The sequence below is a fragment of the Dreissena polymorpha genome, chromosome 2 (assembly GCF_020536995.1).
Source record: "Dreissena polymorpha isolate Duluth1 chromosome 2, UMN_Dpol_1.0, whole genome shotgun sequence".
NCBI lineage: Eukaryota > Metazoa > Mollusca > Bivalvia > Myida > Dreissenidae > Dreissena > Dreissena polymorpha.
Genome location: NC_068356.1, coordinates 74,521,356 through 74,542,477, shown reverse-complemented (window position 1 = coordinate 74,542,477; position 21,122 = coordinate 74,521,356). Strand labels below are relative to the sequence as shown.

The 21,122-nt window shown below is 34.2% G+C and overlaps 2 protein-coding genes across 2 annotated transcripts in view; one reads left to right on the top strand and one right to left on the bottom strand.

Annotated features, from left to right (window-relative positions):
* LOC127867635 (alpha-(1,3)-fucosyltransferase fut-6-like) overlaps positions 1 to 21,122 on the top strand; it is an 89,004-nt gene that overhangs the window by 41,416 nt on the left and 26,466 nt on the right. The window lies entirely within an intron of this gene.
* Positions 8,005 to 19,505, bottom strand: LOC127869825 (uncharacterized). The gene is made up of 9 exons (XM_052412484.1): positions 19,436 to 19,505; positions 16,512 to 16,718; positions 15,211 to 15,417; positions 13,946 to 14,152; positions 13,744 to 13,800; positions 11,711 to 11,848; positions 10,402 to 10,619; positions 9,572 to 9,758; positions 8,005 to 8,498 (listed from the first exon to the last, which is right to left on the bottom strand). Exons 1-9 carry the CDS (start codon positions 19,503 to 19,505, stop codon positions 8,206 to 8,208), a joined length of 1,584 nt encoding a protein of 527 aa, XP_052268444.1. The 3' UTR covers positions 8,005 to 8,205.

Here is a 21,122-nt window from a genome sequence, read left to right as displayed (position 1 = left end):
CAACAAGGGTGTGTTAACAATATACAAATGTATCGTGACGACCAATTTCATGAAAAGTTAAGTATTTGTGATTTAGGCCTTAGACGAACCTTAAAACGGGCTTTCAATTAACCACACAATCGATCAAACGCAGCGCTTTATAATTGAAGTTAACAATTTGAGATGAAAGTGATCAGCGGTATTATATGAATAGTAACAAAACTATTTAAACATTTATATTATTTGAAACTGATTATATGACGATCGTGGTTTGTGTTGGTGTAAGCCTAGATCACTGTCCATTAATCATAAAAATAAACACCGTGGTCTTGTTTTTTCATTTATAGCCTGTTTATTATTGGTACTGATTATAGATTCTTTTTTGACATAATGTTATTGTTTGTTCATAAAATGCCTTCAAAGCTCGAAAAAAGGAACGGCAATTGGGGTTTTATTGATTACTTATTATCATTGACGTACATTCTATTTCAACACACCTAAATAATTGATTGCTGTGTGGGTTTCATGGAAGCAGTTATTAATAACTTGCAAACACCGGTGCATAGCTTGCCAGTCATTAGTCGACGTTTCGTATAAACGAACGTGAAGCAAAGGTAAAAGGGGGTACGACTGCCAGACAAAAACTTGTTAAGTTAGTAGGAAAATGACGTAAATGCAGTCGAGGCCATTTAACCTCTCCTGCATTCATGCAAAACTCATCGAGCCCTTCTTCCTCCCATCTTAGGGCGAAGTTAAATCACCAGACAATGTAGGTATAAGCACACGTGCTAAGTTTCATATCTTTCATATGTACTTCATTTAAACTAATATATATGTCACTGTGATACAAATATATGTGTTGTGAATTAATAAAAATAAAAATAAAAATGGTAATCTTTGATAAATGTGTAAAAAAAAATTCGCTTTACTGTTGCCAGCTGAATGCTCCGAATGTATAAGTGATCGTTTAGCAAGACATGTTTGCAACCACCATTTTTTGTAAAAATTATGATCCGCTGTTGCTTTTCACGCGTTTACTCTTGCATGATTACTGTTTATTTCTGTTTGAGAAATAACTTGACTACCTTAAATTCAGTAGAAAATCGCAGTTAAATGTAAAAAGAAGGAGGACAAATAAGAGGATCGCGCATTCGATTCTAAAAACGGCCACATGGGCTCTGATTCAAGTAGGGAAGATGTATTTCACTTTCTGGTATGTGCAGTAAGTACTGGTTAACCACTTAACCAAGATAAATGCTTGTGGCATAATTTCGATATAACTGATATATTGTAGAAACAAAAACAAAAGATTAAAATCAAACAAACAGCACCTGATACAAGTAAACATTTATGTTGATATTGAGTTAAGCTTTAAACAATCCTACGTCAAAAACATTACGCTCGTCTCGTTACGCATCATTGAAAGTAATCACATTGTGAACGATGCGTTACGTTTACCTTTCTTTAGTGTAGCTATGGTTGTGTTTACAATTGTGAACGTAGCCTTCATCAAATCGTTGAAGAAACTGAAGGGGTTCGATATGTCAAATTGTGGACCTTCATTTGTGATTGTTACAAAGGACATTTGATTTGTGTTAACATGCAATAAAACTAAAAGCGAGATTATACGATTTGTATACGTGTTAAATTGTAATATATTGATAAATATATGTTACAATAACACAAAATAGGCAAGAAAATGCATACATTTAAGACGAATTTCATAAAATGCAGCAAAAACAAATGAGCGCCCGAGTCAATTGTGACGAAGATATTACGTACATATTTTCCTACAATAACCTATGCATTCGTCTTTTTATTAGGATCGGAGTAAGTTTTCGTGTGTCGTTTGAATAGATATCGTTCAGGGGCGTAACCAGACCCAAATTTTATCCGAGGCAGTATCTTAGGTCATTCGAGGGGGGTCCGGGGGCATGCCCCCCCCCCTGAAATTTTTGTATACCTAGAACGTCTCTGGTGCGTTTTAAAGGCCATTTAAACCACTTTTTATACATTAATTATCGGAATCGTGGACGCTACATATGACCGTTTAGTTATAAGATATTATATATAATGAATTTTTTGTTCATCAATTTTATTTTTGAGTTATCATCAAATAAGCTTCCGCAAGCTTGCTGTTGTAGTGCATACAAGTGTACCGTGAAAAAATCATGGACGACTTTTTTCAATTTAGAGCTTGAAAGCACCATATGCCTCTTTTTTTCCTCCAAAAAGGTTTAAATACATATAATTAAAGGCGTTTTCAATCATAAGCACATATAAAAAGGATCATTGATGGAAGTTATTTGGAAAACTACCGGACCTACAGAGGTTCAAACCAACGCAGAGACATTATAATAGTGGTCAATGGATCCAGAGTCTGACGCGTTACCGATTGCGTCACAGGGACACATTCCTTTATCATGACGAGTACAAATATTTAACTTAAATCAGTAAAGTTTCTGGCCATTATGTTTTCAATTTTGTTGTGTAAAAATTTTGTTTTAGCACTGCGTCATCATTTTCTGTCAGTTTTATCATCAACTACATCGACTATTAAAAAGAAAAGACTTGAACTTCTTTATAAATTATATCAACAATGTTTTCTACGCGGGATATCATAACTTGATAATTCTAATGTCAACAAAGATTCTTACCACCTGAAACGGTCCCGGATTTGACTCGACGCCGGCCATAAAGAAAATACCAATAAAGCCGAAAACGCCAACCACACGAAGTGTTTCTAGGTACAAAATAGACCCAGACCTGGCCGTAAAAACACCCCATTCTAGCTCGGTATGTCCCGATGTCCACCATGATTGTAGCATCGAAGTGTACAGTGCGACGCTTTGTTTGATAAACCGATTACCAAATCATTGTGCTGAACCATTTTGGCATCAATTGAAGTTATGATTAATAATTGAAATATTTATCTACCTCAACACGAACCAATTGACCTCAATGATAATATTTGTTTGTGAATATCATAGTGCCTAAAATTCATTAAATTGCCTCAATTTCTTATATAGATTTTATTCTTTGACATAAATTTTCCTTTTTTCCTTGTAATCTCAACATTGCTCGGCAAATTTTAGCCGAGGCAACTGCCTCGCTGTGCCTCAGCGTTGCTACGACGCTGTCGTTGCAGGAAATAAAAATGATCCGTTAAACTTAATTAAGATTCACATTGTACATGCATGATATACATGCTGGCGAATTCGACTGTACAGACGGTTTTGATTTCAGAATTAAATATCTGGCTTATTTCGCATTTTTCGACACATGTTCTTCTTAACTTTTATTTTGATTTATATTGAAATATATGCATCATAAGTTTGTTTAAACATTTTATATAAATTCATAAATATTTGACAAAATCGTATAATCTCGCTTTAAGTGACAACCTTGAAAATGATTACTCGCCATTCCATTGTTTGAAATAACATAATCGAAATAGAAGCTTAAAAACGCCAGTTTGAATAATTCTCTGTTTTTACTTTGCGAACAAACGTTAAAAAAATGTTTTTGATTATTATTTCAAGCCCACTAACTCATCCGCTATGCGAATCGATGATAACTTCCATTTACAAAACATTCGTTTCCAAACGGGCATTTCCTTTAAACATTTTAAAAAAATCGCTACTTCCATAATTTTGACTGGTTGACCTGTTTTGGTAAACTGCACCCTGGACGTAAAATTGAAAGTTACTACCGCTTTTAAAATGTACACTGGTAACTTTCAAGTTAATACTTTCTGTATTATTTGAACTTACTATGGAGTTAGTTGATATTTACTGAATGCATTTTAACCGTTCGTACAATCGCAAGGGTCATTGCGTGACTTGACTTCTTTTGATTAGAAGCACTGTGATTGGGCTTTGGGGATGGCTGATCCGGAAAGGTTTATCCCATTTGAACTTCGAAGAAGCATTTTGTTTTGTAGGGAGTTCAACACCTTAATCTATGTATAATTATAGAGAACGTGTTTATTATCTTTTGTACATGTCCGACTTTGTAAATCAACTGTATGCACGTGCGTAAATGTGTAAGCCCAGGCACGACTCTGTATGTCAATTCGTACTTAGCGTTTAAAAAATGAACTTTATTAACGACATTCGCGCCCATGTTTGATAGTGTTCAATTCATAAAAATACATGTATTTAATAAAGTCAGAAAAGTGTTGCGCTTAACCATTTCACTTTTAAATGTACCAACCACTCTAATTATATTTGATAAAGGATTTGGTTTACAAGAAAATAGGGCAGGCATATATGTAACGCATGCCCGTTCAAAGACAATGTAATGAATGTGTGTTGTTTTCTTTAGACCTATTTATTTTATATTGATTGTATCGAAAGCTTATTAAAACTCTCGCGAGTCCGTTCCCTGGGTGCAAACAGTGCATGGTATTTTGGGAGGTGATCGTAAGAACGCTCCCAGAGTGTGGATCGAGCCCATGACCTCCTGGTCGTTAGACGAATACCATATTCGACTTATGAATGTTATGCTGTTTCTTTAAATTTCTTTTTATAACTTTCTATAATGCACTTGCAAATCATGTTTCTTGTAAATCTTTTTTGCTTAATTTCGTACAATCTTTTACGTAAGAATGTGTCACTTCACAATTATGAAAAATCACTATATCAATTGTATATAGAGCTTATATGAGTTTTGGCTCCTTTATGGATTTTTTATCCGTTTTAATGAACACCGTTTCTGATAGTTAGGTGCAGAATGAACGGCGTTTCTCGGGTTTTACACACGGGCTAGACAGAATGTAAACATTCCGTTAAGAACTTTATTTTTGCAAATAAGTTATTGAAATACATTTGCAAAAATCCTTAGTGCATATAAGAGATTTTGTCTTGCAGTTTGTGTCGATATCTTAAGGTTTAAGAATAAATCTTTGAGTACGTCTGAAATCGTTGACAAAATTTCACGTTTCGTTAAGCATAACCGTGTACAATGAATGCAGTATATACCGAATTGTGTAACAAGAACACAGGCCTATTGAATAAAGTAATTCCGATGTGTTTTACATTGCCATAGGCAGCATACACATCTGTCTTTTATGCACTAGTTGACATTCTTAAGAAAAAGTATTAAAAAAAGTTATTTGAAATAAAGCACCAGTTACCTTCGTGTATACAATTATTAAAGTTCAAAGGTGGAACCCCATAAAGTCACGTGACCCTGAACCCTGCTATATTTCTATTTAATAATAACATGCAGCATCAATAGAAAATCACATACATATCTTGCTACAATTCATTACAAACATTTGCCAATTTTCGAGTATATAGCCATTTGTTCAATATAGTATCTATATCATCGCAAAATAAATTACAAGAATAACAATACATGTTGCGTGACATCAGATGGCATTGCTTGTGCTCCTTATTTGACAGATGGCTACTCTAGTCTCTACGATTGACAAATGTTTGACATACATTGTAGAGATGTAGGTTATTGCCTTATAAAGTTTTAGGGCTGAATGATTAAACATTATTTTACCAGTAATTGTTTATCCCAATAGTGATAATTTATGTTTTGTATTTTAATTGCTTCACGAGTTTACTGCTTTGTTTCGTTGAATAAGAACATTTTGACGGTAAATATGATTCAGTCATTGGAGAGTAATCCGGCACATCTAGGCGCTAACATGCTACTACTTTACCACGCAGGCTATTGCCTTTTGATGGATGTTTAAATGCAATATCGTTTATGTATGTTCGCTGTATGCGATGACAATCTCGTGAATGATGATTTTCATTAAACATACACATATTTTAAACGTTTTTCTTGGTCAGAAGTGTTATTCATTTTGTTTTCGAATATAATGTGAACATTCTGTTTTTAATCAATAATACTTTTTTTAGTTTATTATTCATTTTAGCTCGATTACACCGAAAGACAAGGTCAAATTGAAGCAATCACGAGTCCGTTTTTTGGGTGGAATCAGTGCGAGATGCATTTGAGGGAAATCTAAAGAACGCTCCCACAGTGGGGATTGAACCCATGACCTCCCGATATCTAAGCGGACACCATATCCACAACGACAAGTCGACTTTTTTTATAATTTATTTGCAAAATGTCATAATGCCAAACTATTAACTATCCCCAGTAACACTAGTACTTAGTGCAAAATGATCTCTTACATGTTGTCAGTTAAACAATAAAAATATAATGATTTGCAAAGGCATGTTTGATGCATTTCTGTTAATTGTATAATTATATGAAAAACATTTTTGAGTAGTGATGCACAGTTATTAGGTGCTAGTGCATGTGGTCAAACAGCCACACACCATAAGGACAAGGGGTTGTTTATTGACTTATAATAATTATTCTACCTCTGTTAGAATAATTAAATGTTATCAGAATCAAGTGTGGTCTTCAACTGGGTAACATCTTATAATCTCTGGATAAATGTTAATTTAAAATAATTTGTTACCAATATAGAAGACACAATTTTGACCCAATCTTAATGACCCTTAGTCAGAATGTTTATATCGGCGATATCAGTGCCAAACTGGGTAATTAAGTAGGTCAAAACTAGGTCCACATGTCAAGTCTTCGACGGTGCGTGTACCTTGAACGCAGATTAGCATTTTTTAGTTCATCATTGCTTATTTGTTTGAGCTAATATGGATACTAAAAGGCTTCTTCAAATAATAAAGTAGCCTCATACCTGGGGTCGATGGTATAACCCTATTGAGCTACGTTTTTGAACTGGTGTTTTGAATTGTTATTTTCTGAAGATATTCAACTAAACACGTGTATCACAGACATACGACCACACAGCTATTCAAACCATTTGGTTCACCGGTGCTGGGCACGTGGCCAAGTCACTTAAACATTATCGATATGTCATAAAACAACATTTTTCAACATTTCGACCAAAATATGTTCTGATACCATATATGATATCAGAATATTTTTGCCGAGTGAGGAAAAATGTTGTTTTATGAAATACATGTATTGATAGTGTTTTAGTGACTTGGCCCACGCCTGTGCTTTGGTTAAGACCTTTGACTCGTCGTATAAGCGGGGTTGTGCTGTTTTTTTTAGAAATAACTTTCTTTTTTACCAAAAGTAACTTGTCCCGGCTTCCATTCGATAGTGTTTTAAAAATAGAACAAGTATACTCGTTAACTAATTGTAATAGTGCGGTTGCATTATCTTACTAAGTATTTTTAAGCGTTATTTGAACAACTTCTCCATCAGCTGTTGACCAATCTATGATATTTTACCACTTTCCACGAAATGAAATACCCGTGGTAAAAGAAGTCTCGTAATTCGACAAAATGGTATCGATATTACGTAAGTTTCATATGCTTAGCAAAATGCAATGTTTTACACAGGTACTCTGTGAAAAATAATCTTAATGTGTTTATACAGTGGGGGTAATCACGTGATAGTCCAGATGGCGACGTCCATACCGAGAAAGTTTTTTTCGACGTTTTATACCCTGTATTACTTTTGTTTAATTTTTAAATGACGCTCACTTTCCAGCCATATAAGTAAACGTGTGATAAGCGTTTATTTCGTTTCAAAATTCGCTTTAAATCTCGACTTTACTCCCCGCAAATGTTCTTGGTGGAGCTTTAATAAGGTCATCCAGGTTACAAATTTCGCAGCGAAATAAAGTCGTGATAAAGAGCGATTAATTAAACAATTAATACAAGTTATAAAGGGTAGAAAACGGCGAAAAATACCTGCCTCGGAATGAACGTCGCCATCTTGACTATCACGTGATTACTCCCTCTTCGAAATTAAAATTACACAATTAGTAATTCCATCCCAGTTCTTAGCACACATTCATACATTCAATAGTCTCTTTTTTAGCAACACGACATTTTTTTATTACCTTTTTCTTAATACTTACCTAATGCCAACATATTCAATATTTTATACGACAGTATAAAATATGGAATATGTTGGCATCGGGTTGTCTACAAAATAGAAGTCTGCTATCGACCGTCTCATATGAAATGTTAGATCCCGTGTATAATACAACGAAACATATTTTATCACGATCTATACATTTAATTAAAATCATACACGTGCACACAGACACACGCACTATCTTAGGATACATGATGTGTTCACACACTTTCTTAATGAGAAATTTATAAGGAGGAAGTTCTTACTCCGTTTGCATTTGAAAGGTCCTATAGATCAGTATAATCCCGAGTGTTTAGACATAACCACCTATAATCTGCAAATTTAAACATCAAACGCAACACACGGGACGTTCTTCACTTGCTTTTCGATCTCGTTGACTAGGGCCTCCAATGCTTGAAATCCTTCAATGGCGAACAGATGCTTATTTTTCGGATAAGACACGTAGTTGGTAAGTTCATTCATACCTGACTGTGTGTTGATTCCAATCATGAGCCCAAAAACATCTGCTTTTTCTTGAAGCTTCAATGCCGCCGAAGTTACATTGCCAACACAGTTTGACTGTCCGTCGGTCAAAATTAGCACTTCCTGTTTGACATCTGTGGAATTGCGCATGCCTAGTATCGAAACATTCTTGTTAGTGGATGCTACCTCAGACGTTGAAAACTTTCATGGGTAACAGTTAAAAATTTATCTAAGAAATATAATGTGTAATGCTAGTAATTTTAATCAATAATTTTAATACAGATCATGCATTTACTTTCGTAATGTTATCTAAACGTGTGCAGACACCCTATCATTAACGCAGTAACTCATCTGTAGGTACGAACGCCGCAATAGAAAAGGAACAGGCACAATCATGAACATACAAGCACATTCATCTATAGAACTCATCGCGCAAAAATACATCAGATCCCAAATAAGATTGCAATCACAACCAGAAATAAACCTTTAGATGATTACATTATGCTGACCTTTAAGCCATCGACTGAGAACCTTGCTTTATATGTTGTGAACGTTAACCCATTTATAACTGGTGGACTCTCCCATCCTTCTAAATTGGATCAATTTATTTCCAAAATTAGGGATGTCTAGTATATTTATTTATATATTTGGAATATTTCTTACAAAAATTCCTTTAAGCAAACAGCGAAGACCCTGATAAGACGCCGCATCATGCGGCGTCTTATCTCATTCTACGCTGTTTGCCAAGGCATTTTTCTAAACGCTATAGGCATAAATGGGTTAAAATAGAAGTAGCAAGGATCTAAACGTGTAAGCTAATAGAAACTTATATTTGTTCATTAAAAAAAGGAAAATATTTGTCTCATATTTGGATACTGTCTTTGATTAGTTTATTTTTAATCTATAATTATTTCAACATTTGGTCAGCTCTTTCTGCATACAAATGATCACTTTTGGTAAAAAAAATGTTTTCTATTGCAACAACATGTGTACAACATGTCAATATGCACGATACAACGTATGTAGGTGTAGTTGTTCGTATTACTATTATTTTATGTTATGAAATCTCAATTACATAGCATTTTAAATAATTTGTGTTTTCTTTTAATGCGATAACGATTTACATCACAAACTTAAGGAGAGACAATTAACAAAACTTTGCACTTTTACTGTTTCTGAATTTAATAGTGCGTGTTGTAATAGTGATAATAAAAATCCGCTATACCTTTTGTCGTATTAAACATGTTGTTATATGCGTAATTGAACGCGGTCGTCGTGCACGTGCCAGCGTTCATGTAGGGCATGGAATTGACACCTTGTTGCACGAGTTTCGTATTCGGTTTATCGTCGAAATCAAAAATCTCCCTGACGTCTGACGAGTACTCAAGCAGTGCGGCGCGTTGGAATCGGCTCTGACATACATAAACACGCACATGTAAGTAATGTCATTGCAAGGAGAGAATGTTCACAGAGTATTCCAGAGTAAGACAACTGATATATGCCTTTCGGTTAGAGCTTCTCCGATAATCAGCAATGATTCTTAAGTGTGCAATTGTTCATATCATTAAGCTGAATATTTCAATTAAATTATTTTTACTCTAAACATGTTTGTTTTTATCCTATTCATACGTCATTCCTAACAGTTTAGCTATAAAGACAGATGTTATTTATTATTGTTCCAGGTATTGTAAATGGTTAAAATAAAATATCAATCTAAAACTATACAGTAATAACATAAAATTCAATATCATCTGTCTTAGTGAAGCAACAACCATGGCGTCATTATACAAAGACTCAAACAATGCAGTGATGAATCATATCAAAATATGTTCCATAGAATAAAACCGAAAGCTGCTGGTGAAGTATCGATAGTTGATTTCGATGATTGTCCATCGATTGAGAGATGCACTAAGCAATCATTTCAGCTCCAGTAAGGGTTAAACTCACTCAAGTTGAAGAGGCGTTAGTGTATCACTGGAGTCGAACATGTAATTACAATAATATCTTAGCGTAGCCGTTTGGTTCTGTGCTAATTTTTATACTAGTAAGGCTTACATCGAATGGATCTGATATAGGACACAACATGCCAAGGAGTCGCGCAAGCTGCGTCTTTGCGGTCTCGAAAGAGGCGAGGCCGATACTTCCAGAAGAGTCCACTATGATAAGCAGATCTCGCAACTGACCGACAGCTTCACCGCGTTTAATAACACTGGGCTGCCTTATTAAGTAACTGACCATTGCGGTCGCCGTTGATTGGATGGTCGGTTTCTGAGCTGTGGATGGATATTCATTTAAATGATACACGCGTTCGCTTTGAGACAAATATAGTCATGGGCAGAAGAAAGAAAGTCGTGTTTTAACGTAATATATAAAACACTTTTCCGAATGCACTACACATCAATCGATTCCACTAAAATGCCGAATGCATGCGATGTATTATTCTGACCTTAAATTGTGATGTTAAACTAAAAGATTGGAAAAAGGTGAAGTAATATTATTTTCTTGAAACTGATTGAATCATTTTCATAGCATTTAAATTTAATTCGTATAGTAAAGCTTTGCCACAGAAATGAAACAAGAGATAATAACTCCACACATATCAAAGACATATCATTACTCCGCGCCCCATCTTAAAATCTCATGGGGCATCAATTTTATACATTTTCATGTCAAAGTCTTCACAATAAAATAAAACTGCGTTTCTGGGTTCTGCAAAATAAAAATACCAATAAATCCAAAAAACCTGAATATGTAGTTCTACGTCTTACTCTGCAATAGCTATCATTAAGTCTTTTGATTATTATTTTTTATGTAGTTATCATGCATTGTTATGAAAGTTTAGAGATCACAAGAAAATTAACAAAGAGCAATAAATCTAAGTATAGCTATGGTAGTTAACATTACATTTAATTTTAAAGCTGGGTAGCAACATATGCAGTTTAACTTGAATACCTTCAGTACTTAGGAAGTTATGCTCCGCACAACTACATTGCATAAAGGACAATACATCTGTAAATCCTGAAGAGATAGTTTTGATTCTCGTTGTTTGGACTTATTCAAAGATAAATGTCTTATAACATGGAGTTTCATTTGAATCCATTCAATACTTCATAATTTATTCTCAGTACAATACGCGGGGCACATTCATGGACGCACGATGAAATCAATAGAAGCCGTTCTTTGGATTGAATCCAAACATGCCTATTTTTTTACTTCTACGCGCATAAAATTTAAAACGTTCGGACCAATGTTGTTCAAGTATATTAGACTCATTATGAAGTCAACATCAATCTGTTAATTATAAAGACTGTTTGCAATGTATTAAAAGTACGATTTTTAAACGTGTACAATAACTTATACGAACTTGATTGTTTCTCTTCTTCAAGTTGGGCGGGGCATGCGGTCCCTCCATTGGCTGGGACGCGAAGAATTTTCCTTTCTCTCGTCATCTGACCGAAACCCAACGGCCCACTCCACGGCGTCCATTGCGATACCAAACAATCTACGAGGAAACAATTCAGTAAACGGTTAATGTCACAAAATTTATCGCCATTTTTTTAGAAATAAAATATCTATACAATAATTCTGTTATCCGTTATTACCATTCAAATATTATTCGTATCAATGCAATTTGAAAGTATAAATACTCAATGTAATTCTTGATGTTTTATAATGAACATGATCCCGGACATTGTGAAAGACACAGGATTATTGGTCAACCGCATTTTTGTGGTGATCTAAATTTTAGCCAATACAAGTGCCTGGTATAGGGGAAATAACCCTGGATTATGGTTAGGGCTAGGGTTAAGGTTAGGGGTCGGGCTAGGGTTAAGGTTATAGTTAAGGCTAACCCTAACCCAAACCCGACCCCTTACCCTAACCCTTCCCCTTACCATAACACTTCCCCCCCCATGCTCATAACAATATCAGGCCTCGCTCGTTGTCGTTGTCCGCTTCCCCAATACAAGTTGGAGGTACTAAATGCCTGCGCGTATGGAACACGTAAATACAACAACAAGCGGTGTTAACCTAATCGTTTAGGCCTCAGACGAACCTTTAAACGGGCTTTCAATAAACCACAGAAACAATCAAACGTAGTGATTTACAACTGAAGTAAACTATTTGAGATAAAAGTAATCAACTGTGTTGTATATGAATAGAAACAAAACAAACAAATTTATATTATTTGAAACTGATTTTATGACGATCGTAGTAGGTGTTTTAAGCCTAGATCGATGTCAATTAATCAGAAAAAATAAACGCTGTGGTCTTGTTTTTCATTTATAGTCTGTTTAGTCATGGTACTGATATTGGATTCTTTTTTAGCATGCTGTTATTGTGTTCATAAAATGTCTTCAAAGCTCGAAAAAAGGAACAGCAAATGGGGTTTTCTTAATTCCTAAGTATCGTGGACGTAAATTCTACTTCAACACACCTAAATAATTGATTGCGATTTGTGAGGTTCATGAAAGCAGTTATTAATAACTTGCGAAGAACGGTGAATAGCTTACCAGACATTACCCGACGTTTCGTATAACCTAACGTTAAGTAACGGTAAAAGGTGGTACGACAGCCAGATATAAACTGTGTTACTTAATTGAAAAATGACGTCAATGCAATCGAGGCCGTTCGGCCTCTCTTACATTTATGCAAAACTTCTGGAGCCCTCCTTCCTCTCATCATAGGGCGAAGTTAAATCACTTTACAATGTAGTTAAAGGGCACGTGCTTAGTTTCATATCGTTCATAAAAACGTAGAAGTATTTTGATTTTGAAGGGAATTCAACACCTTGATCTATGTATAATTATAGCGACCGTGTTTATTATCTTTTTTACATGTCCGACTGGGTAAATCAACTGTATGCACGTGCGTAAGTGTGTAAGCCCAGACACGCTTCTGTATAACATTCGTATTAAGCGTATTAAGCGTTTAAAAAATGAACTTGATGTACGAAATTTGCGGCCATGTTTGACTTTGTTCAATTCCTAAAAATGTATTTAATAGAGCTAGAATAGTGTTGCGCTTAACCCTTTCACGTTTAAATGTGCCAAACCACGGCCGTTGATCACGCGCGCCACCTCTTTTTTTAGATGCATTAATAAATGAACAAATGCAACTTCCGAAGTGGCGCTCAGGCCCGGATGTTTTGAAATTTCATAATGCAATATTATGAATGAGAGGTGCGTGAACTGTTGAAATTGTATGGATATTTATTGTTGCATCACATGATACTCTTCCAAATTCGTACTTGAAAGGGGAGATTATAAGTACATTACCTTTAGTACATATACAAACTTGTACAAAATGTCATTCAAAGTACGGAAATGTATTTTAAATTAATAAAGGTAGAGTACAGACATATTGTCAAAATGAAACCAGCAAGTAGGTAACATTTACCAATAGGCGTCGTAGGTGTATGTTGCGATGATTGTGCAGATGGAGTCAGCCATCCATCTAAAATAAATATAAATACATATAGATATTAGATTGTATATGTTATTATGTTTAACGCGACCGTTAGTACTCCAATGTGCCGTGAATAGCTTTAGTGGTCACGGATGTAATGAAGTTGTGATTAAATATGCCAATGCAATGTTACCTTCGCACACAAAGTCGCCAACATGGTTGCAAACTCCTTTCGACGAATCAAACTGGGTGCCTGCCGAGCAGTTTTGTCTCTCCCAGTAGTAGGTCACCGTTGCGTCATCATGGGTTGCCAAGGTAGCGCAGTGACAGAACGAGGTGCAGTTCGTGCCGTACATGAGTCTCAAGCGGATCTCATCATGCTCGTATTTAGAGCATATGGCTGAATTGTAATACATAAATATCGTGAATTGTCTACATACAGTGCGCTGTATGAACGACAGTTCTTCACTCAAAGGTGTTCAATATTTATCTTAAGAAAATAACAGAGTGGTAGAGGACACACTGTAATGTCTTAAATATTTACTTACCCCGCTCTATACAGCCAGCACTTTTGTCTGAAAGAAAAGAGATATACCGGTATAACCATTATCAAATATTTGTGGAAAATTTGTACAAACATTAGATAAAATAAAGCGTTTCTTTCGGAATTTGTGTGTGCAATTGAACGATACAGAAATTCATTTTCCGATTTCATGTTTTATCAATTTCCAAAACGTTATTCATGTAACTTTATTTTAATGTTTGCCGTCTACTATAGTGAATAGGTTATGGCACATCAAGTACCAAAGATGTTCATCTTCCTGAGGAAAGCATCAAAATTTGTATGAAGCTTATTTAATATACCCTTAATAAAATAAGACGTGAGGACACGCTCTATCTGTCCTGGCACCTACTTTTAAACAAATTTCAAAAAGGGAGATAAAAACGGCTTTTTTGAGATAGAGATTTTTCTGAAATTGCTATTTGTCACAAGTGTTAAAATCATTTAAATGTTAGAAAAATGCAATATTATGAATGAGAGGTGCGTGAACTGTTGAAATTGTATGGATATTCATTGATGCATCGCAAGATCCTCCTAATTCGTACTTGAAAGGGGAGATTATAAGTACATTACCTTTGGTTCATATACAAACTTGTACAAAATGTCATTCAAAGTACGGAAATGTATTTTAAATGAATAAAGGTAGAGTACAGACATATTGTCAAAATGAAACCAGCAAGTAGTTAACATTTACCAATGGGCGTCGTAGGTGTAGGTTGCTTTGACTGTGCAGGTGGAGTCAACCATCCATCTAAAATAAATATAAATACATATAGATATAAGCTTTCATATGCTTTTATGTTTAACGCGACCGTTAGTACTCAAATGTGCCGTGAATAGCTTTCGAGGTCACGAATGTAATGAAGTTGGGATTAAATATGCCAATGCAATGTTACCTTCACACACAAAGTCGCCAACATGGTTGCAAACTTTTTTCGACGAATCAAACTGGGTGCCTGCCGAGCAGTTTTGTCTCTCCCAGTAGTAGGTCACCTTTGCGTCATCATGGGTTGCCAAGGTAGCGCAGTGACAGAACGAGGTGCAGTTCGTGCCGTGCATGAGTCTCAAGCGGATCTCATCATGCTCGTATTTAGAGCATATGGCTGAATTGTAATATATAAATATCGTAAATTGTCTACATACAGTGCGCTGTATAAACGAGAGTTCTTCACTCAAAGGTGTTCAATATTTATCTTAAGAAAATAACAGAGTGGTAGAGGACACACTGTAATGTCTTAAATATTTACTTACCCCGCTCTATACAGCCAGCACTTTTGTCTGAAAGAAAAGAGATATACCGGTATAACCATTATCAAATATTTGTGGAAAATTTGAACAAACATTAGATAAAATAAAGCGTTTCTTTCGGATTGTGTGTGTGCAATTGAACGATACAGAAATTCACTTTCCGATTTCATGTTTTATCAATTTCCAAAACGTTATTCATGTAACTTTATTTTAATGTTTGCCGTCTACTTTAGTGAATAGGTTATGGCACATCAAATACCAAAGATGTTCATCTTCCTGAGGAAAACACCAAAATTTGTATGAAGCTTATTTAATATACCCTGAATAAAATAAGACGTGTGGACACGCTCTTCGTGTCCTGGAACCTACTTTTAAACAAATTTCAAAAAGGGAGGTAAAAACGGTTTTTCTGAGATAGAGATTTTTCTGAAATTGCTATTTGTCACAAGTGTTAAAATCATTTAAATGTTAGAAAATTGCAATATTATGAATGAGAGGTGCGTGAACTGTTGAAATTGTATTATGAATGAGAGGTGCGTGAACTGTTGAAATTGTATGGATATTCATTGATGCATCGCAAGATCCTCCTAATTCGTACTTGAAAGGGGAGATTATAAGTACATTACCTTTGGTTCATATACAAACGTGTACAAAATGTCATTTAAAGTACGGAAAATATATTTTACATGAATAAAGGTAGAGTACAGACATATTGTCAAAACGAAACCAGCAAGTAGTTAACATTTACCAATAGACGTCGTAGGTGTAGGTTGCTTTGACTGTGCAGGTGGAGTCAACCATCCATCTAAAAAAATATAAATACATATAGATATAAGATTTCATATGTTATTATGTTTAAAGCGACTGTTAGTACTCAAATGTGCCGTGAATAGCTTTCGTGGTCACGGATGTAATGAAGTTGTGATTAAATATGCCAATGCAATGTTACCTTCGCACACAAAGTCGCCAACATGGTTGCAAACTCCTTTCGACGAATCAAACTGGGTGCCTGCCGAGCAGTTTTGTCTCTCCCAGTAGTAGGTCACCGTTGCGTCATCATGGGTTGCCAAGGTAGCGCAGTGACAGAACGAGGTACAGTTCGTGCCGTACATGAGTCTCAAGCGGATCTCATCATGCTCGTATTTAGAGCATATGGCTGAATTGTAATACATAAATGTCGTAAATTGTGTACGTACAGTGCGTTGTTTTAACGAGAGTTCTTGACTCAAAGGTGTTCAATACTTATCTTTAGAAAATAACAGAGTTGTAAAGGACAAACTGTTATGTCTTAAATATTTACTTACCCCGCTCTATACAGCCAGCACTTTTGTCTGAAAGAAAAGAGATATATAACCATTATCAAATATTTTGTTGAAAATTTGTACAAACATTAGATAAAATAAAGCTTTTCTTTCGGAGTGTGTGTATGCAATTGAACGTTACAGAAATTCATTTTCCGATTTAATGTTTAATCACTTTCCAAAACGTTCTTTTCTAAAAACAAAACAAACATTATTTTTAAACCATCTCTCAATTCACGAGGTAAATATGTTTATGATATCCATGGTTATGTCGCCATAATTAGAAATAATCAAGTTAACACAAATAGAAAGTTTAACTCTGTGATTTAAGATAGACAGATAGACAGATAGTTTATGCAGACATATAGAAATGTTCGCCGTCTTAATGCTCAAATATACATCTTATTCTTTGTCACCTATCTATGCATGGCAACATAACATTAAATAACAAATCATAGTCATTTAAGAATACAAATACAAATAAATACAATTAAAGATAAGAGCACGTAAGTTCTATCAATGCGGTAATGAAGTCATTGAACAGTTTTATTAAGAAATGCATTTTTTTAACAAAAGCGTCTTTGATAAATGTACACACATTATAAATTATTGATTTGCCACACGAAACTAGTAACTTGTGGATTTTATAGAACAGAGCGGAACTTTATTTCGACTTGTACATAGAACATCGTCTGTCGTAGCCATGTTATATTATACATTTCAAAAGGTCACGTGAAAAAGAAAATGAAAAGTGTGTGTACAATAATAATAATAAGTGTACATAACGTATTACATGACAGTGGTTGGAAAAGAAAAAATCTCATTGTTCAAACATACTATTGCGACAGGTGGCAATCTATTATCATGCTGTTTATATTTATGTAAAATAAACCAAAATGGAGAGTGGATTATCTTACGCATATAATGTGGATGCATATGCTAAAAATACTTATAGGCAGTGTACATTTTTGTTAAAGTCAACTAATTGTCAACAAATTAAACAATCAGACACGAATATTTCACATATGTGTAAGAGTAGATATTAATTATTTCTTTAGTCGTCTAGAGAACTGTGAAAGATGAATAATAAAGTAGAGATTCTGCGGATCATTATAATAATTATACCACATTAACATTAAATGTGGAAACACAAGTAGGCATTTCTATTTCACCTCGTGTTGTTGCAGGTACTGGTACTGCATTATGAGGATTATATACATGAAACAAACAAGCAATCAGATAAACAAACACTCAACCAAACCCGCGGAACATAACAATTCAGCTGGTATTTACGCAACAGTCAATATGAATTTCCTGATTAACAGAGAAATGTGAAAGATGAATAATAAAGTAGAGACGATACTGATTATTATAATAATTTTAACACATTTGCATTAAATGCGGAAACACAAGCAGGAATTTCTATTTCACCTCATGTTTTTGCAGGTACTGGTACTGCATTATGATGATTATATACATAAAACAAAATAGCAATCAAATAAACAAATACACAACCATACCCGCGGAACATAACATTTCAGCTGGTATTTAAACAGCATTCAATATGGATTTCTTGATTAACAGAGCTTCTTTCACAAAAACAGAGTACTTAATGAGAACATTTTTATTACATGTGCTCATAAGGCTAAATAATTCAAATACGGATGGCCGTTTGAGATAATAAGATTTGATGTATCTTTTTCCAAATATATGTATAACATGGGCAGATTATAATAAAATGATATTCATCTTCAATATCTCGTGCGTTACACCAAATACAATGTATTTCTTTCTTTCTTCCTAGCTATGCGGTTATTACCAAATCTACCTGTTTGAATTCTTAATGGATGACATGACATTCTTAATCTACAGAAGTAAAATCTGAGACTTTTGGGTAAGATATCTAAATAATTTTTCGTATATTATGATATTTTAAATTCTTTGTTCAAAAATGAAACGGGACTTTATATACAGTTTAATTCACAAATTGAAGCATAACTATGTTATAGTTTGTATTCATCATGAAAAAGCAATTATGTAGCATGTACATAGTTGTTATAAATTGTTTTGACGAATCCTTAATCGATATACATGTATATGCAACATTACGTCTGTAATAACAATAAACCACCAGGGACATCACATTAAGTAACAGCCACCGGTCCTTTAAGGACAAAAGCCTTAACACTAAAAATATATAGTGATTTGAAGTCCATACCGTCTGAAACGGTGCAGGTACAATCGGTCTTTATCTACCTTAACGACCATCTATTCATATAAATATTTTATTTCATGTTTTTGTTTCGAAACTGAAACTCTTTAATAACCAATATAACCATTTGAATGACACAAAAACATGCATGGAATTTACATTTGCATCTACGAAAATTAAGACACATAATGTATATATCTTAAACGTTTAAATAAAATTCTAGAATGATAGTTCTATTACAAAAATATCGCTGTTCATGTCTAATGTCTAAAAATGTCGATACAAAGCACGTTTCTTTCTTTTTACGATCAGAAGTATAAGAAATTAACATATCAAATACGATTGCAAATCTTATCTTACCTTTCTGTGCTCTTGTCTGCCGGCCCCAGACCAGCATGGCCGCCAACAGTCCCAGGAGAAGAAGCTTCATTATGCAAATTTGTTGCAAACTGTTACCTTCTTAATCAAATCGCGCTTTTTATACACTGACCCTCAAAGGTTGAATGACATTGTTAACAATATGGGCGTAGTCTTACCATTAAACGACTATTTTAAATAATTCTAATTTATGCTGAATTGCTTTGATGAAAACTTTAATGTCCTCGTTAATAATTTATAATAATAATCATTATTCCCTTGAGAATAATTTCCTCACCAATATAATATTACGGTAGTGTTTTCAGAATAAAATTGTACTACAAATAAATTAGGTATAATTTTGATTTTAATATTAAAGGGGCCTTTTCACGTTTGGGTAAATTGACAAAATTGAAAAAAATTGTTTCAGATTCGCAAATTTTCTTTTTATTTATGATATTTGTGAGGAAACAGAAATAGTGAACATTTACCATGCTCTAAAAAAGCCATTATATGCATCTTTTGACGATTAAAAAACCCGAAAATTATAAAGTGTTGAAACGCGAAACGAATTCATAATTTGAAGAGTGCTGTTTTTGTCGTTATTTTTTGTGAAACTACGAGGATTGCTTATGTAAAGTATAAAATACACCTGGCATTGTTTCCGGAAGGATGGTCGAGTGGTCGAAGTGGTAAACCTTTTACTCCAGGACTCCAGGGGTCAGTGGTTCGCGCCCTGCTGAGGGTTACCTTTTTTTCTTTTTTAAATTTTATTCTTGATTTTTTACTGAAGTTTTTTATATCCAGTGTTAACATTTATCAATATAAAGCATTTAATGACAAACTTCAAAACATGCCAAAATCTGTGAAAAGGCCCATTTAACATAACATCATATTCCTTGAATACCATTTATTGCAGAACAGTCATATCATTACCATATTGAATATATTTAGTACACATATATATTTTTAGTTGATTTACTTTTCTACTAACGTATATTCAATTAAAAATCCTTTCAAAAAGAAACTCTGGGGATATTGTATGTTATTCTTATAATTCATAAGAGTGAAAAATATAGTCAACAGATGAATTATAGATATGTTATGTGTTTCGTACTTATTTCGCTAGTTTTCTTAGCATAGCAAGCCATATATAAATAAATACCCATACAAACAAAATAAAAACATATTAAATAACCTAAAGATGTATATATAAACAATCTTCTATCAATGAAAAAAGACGCAAAGTTGTAAACATGAATCTTGTTAGAGTTCCGAAGTATCAGATGTATAAAAAGGTATTATACAATCAAGTTATCAATGTATCTTCACAAAATTGTCAAACAAACATTTGTGTACGAAAGATCAGACTTTTTGGGTGCGGAAATCTTAAGAAATGGATCATCGTACAGTTATATCATTATGATAGAATGTGGCGGGATTTGTATTTTTAATGTGCATTTGTAGATTTTTACTTAATTATAACAAAATGGACATACTCTTAAGAAAACCAATAATAAATACAGTTAAGATCGTCGTTGTATTTGTTATATGAAATAAGTTGGCAAATGACACACGCACTTTTTAAATCACCTTTATCTTTTTCAGTAAACTATACCATGGTTTATAAGCCTAAATTATCAAACCAGTTTTTTTGTTTGTAAAATTGAGCCTACAGTCTTCTAAAAGC

Excerpts from the sequence above, each read along its gene's own strand:
- LOC127869825 (XM_052412484.1), bottom strand. The coding sequence starts at position 19,505 with ATGAAGCTTCTTCTCCTGGGACTGTTGGCGGCCATGCTGGTCTGGGGC. Across the intron at positions 13,801-13,945 it reads TGGCGACTTTGTGTGCGAAG|ATGGATGGCTGACTCCATCT; the intron begins GTAACATTGCAT and ends TATTTATTTTAG. Across the intron at positions 8,499-9,571 it reads CATGTTTAATACGACAAAAG|GCATGCGCAATTCCACAGAT; the intron begins GTATAGCGGATT and ends TTTCGATACTAG.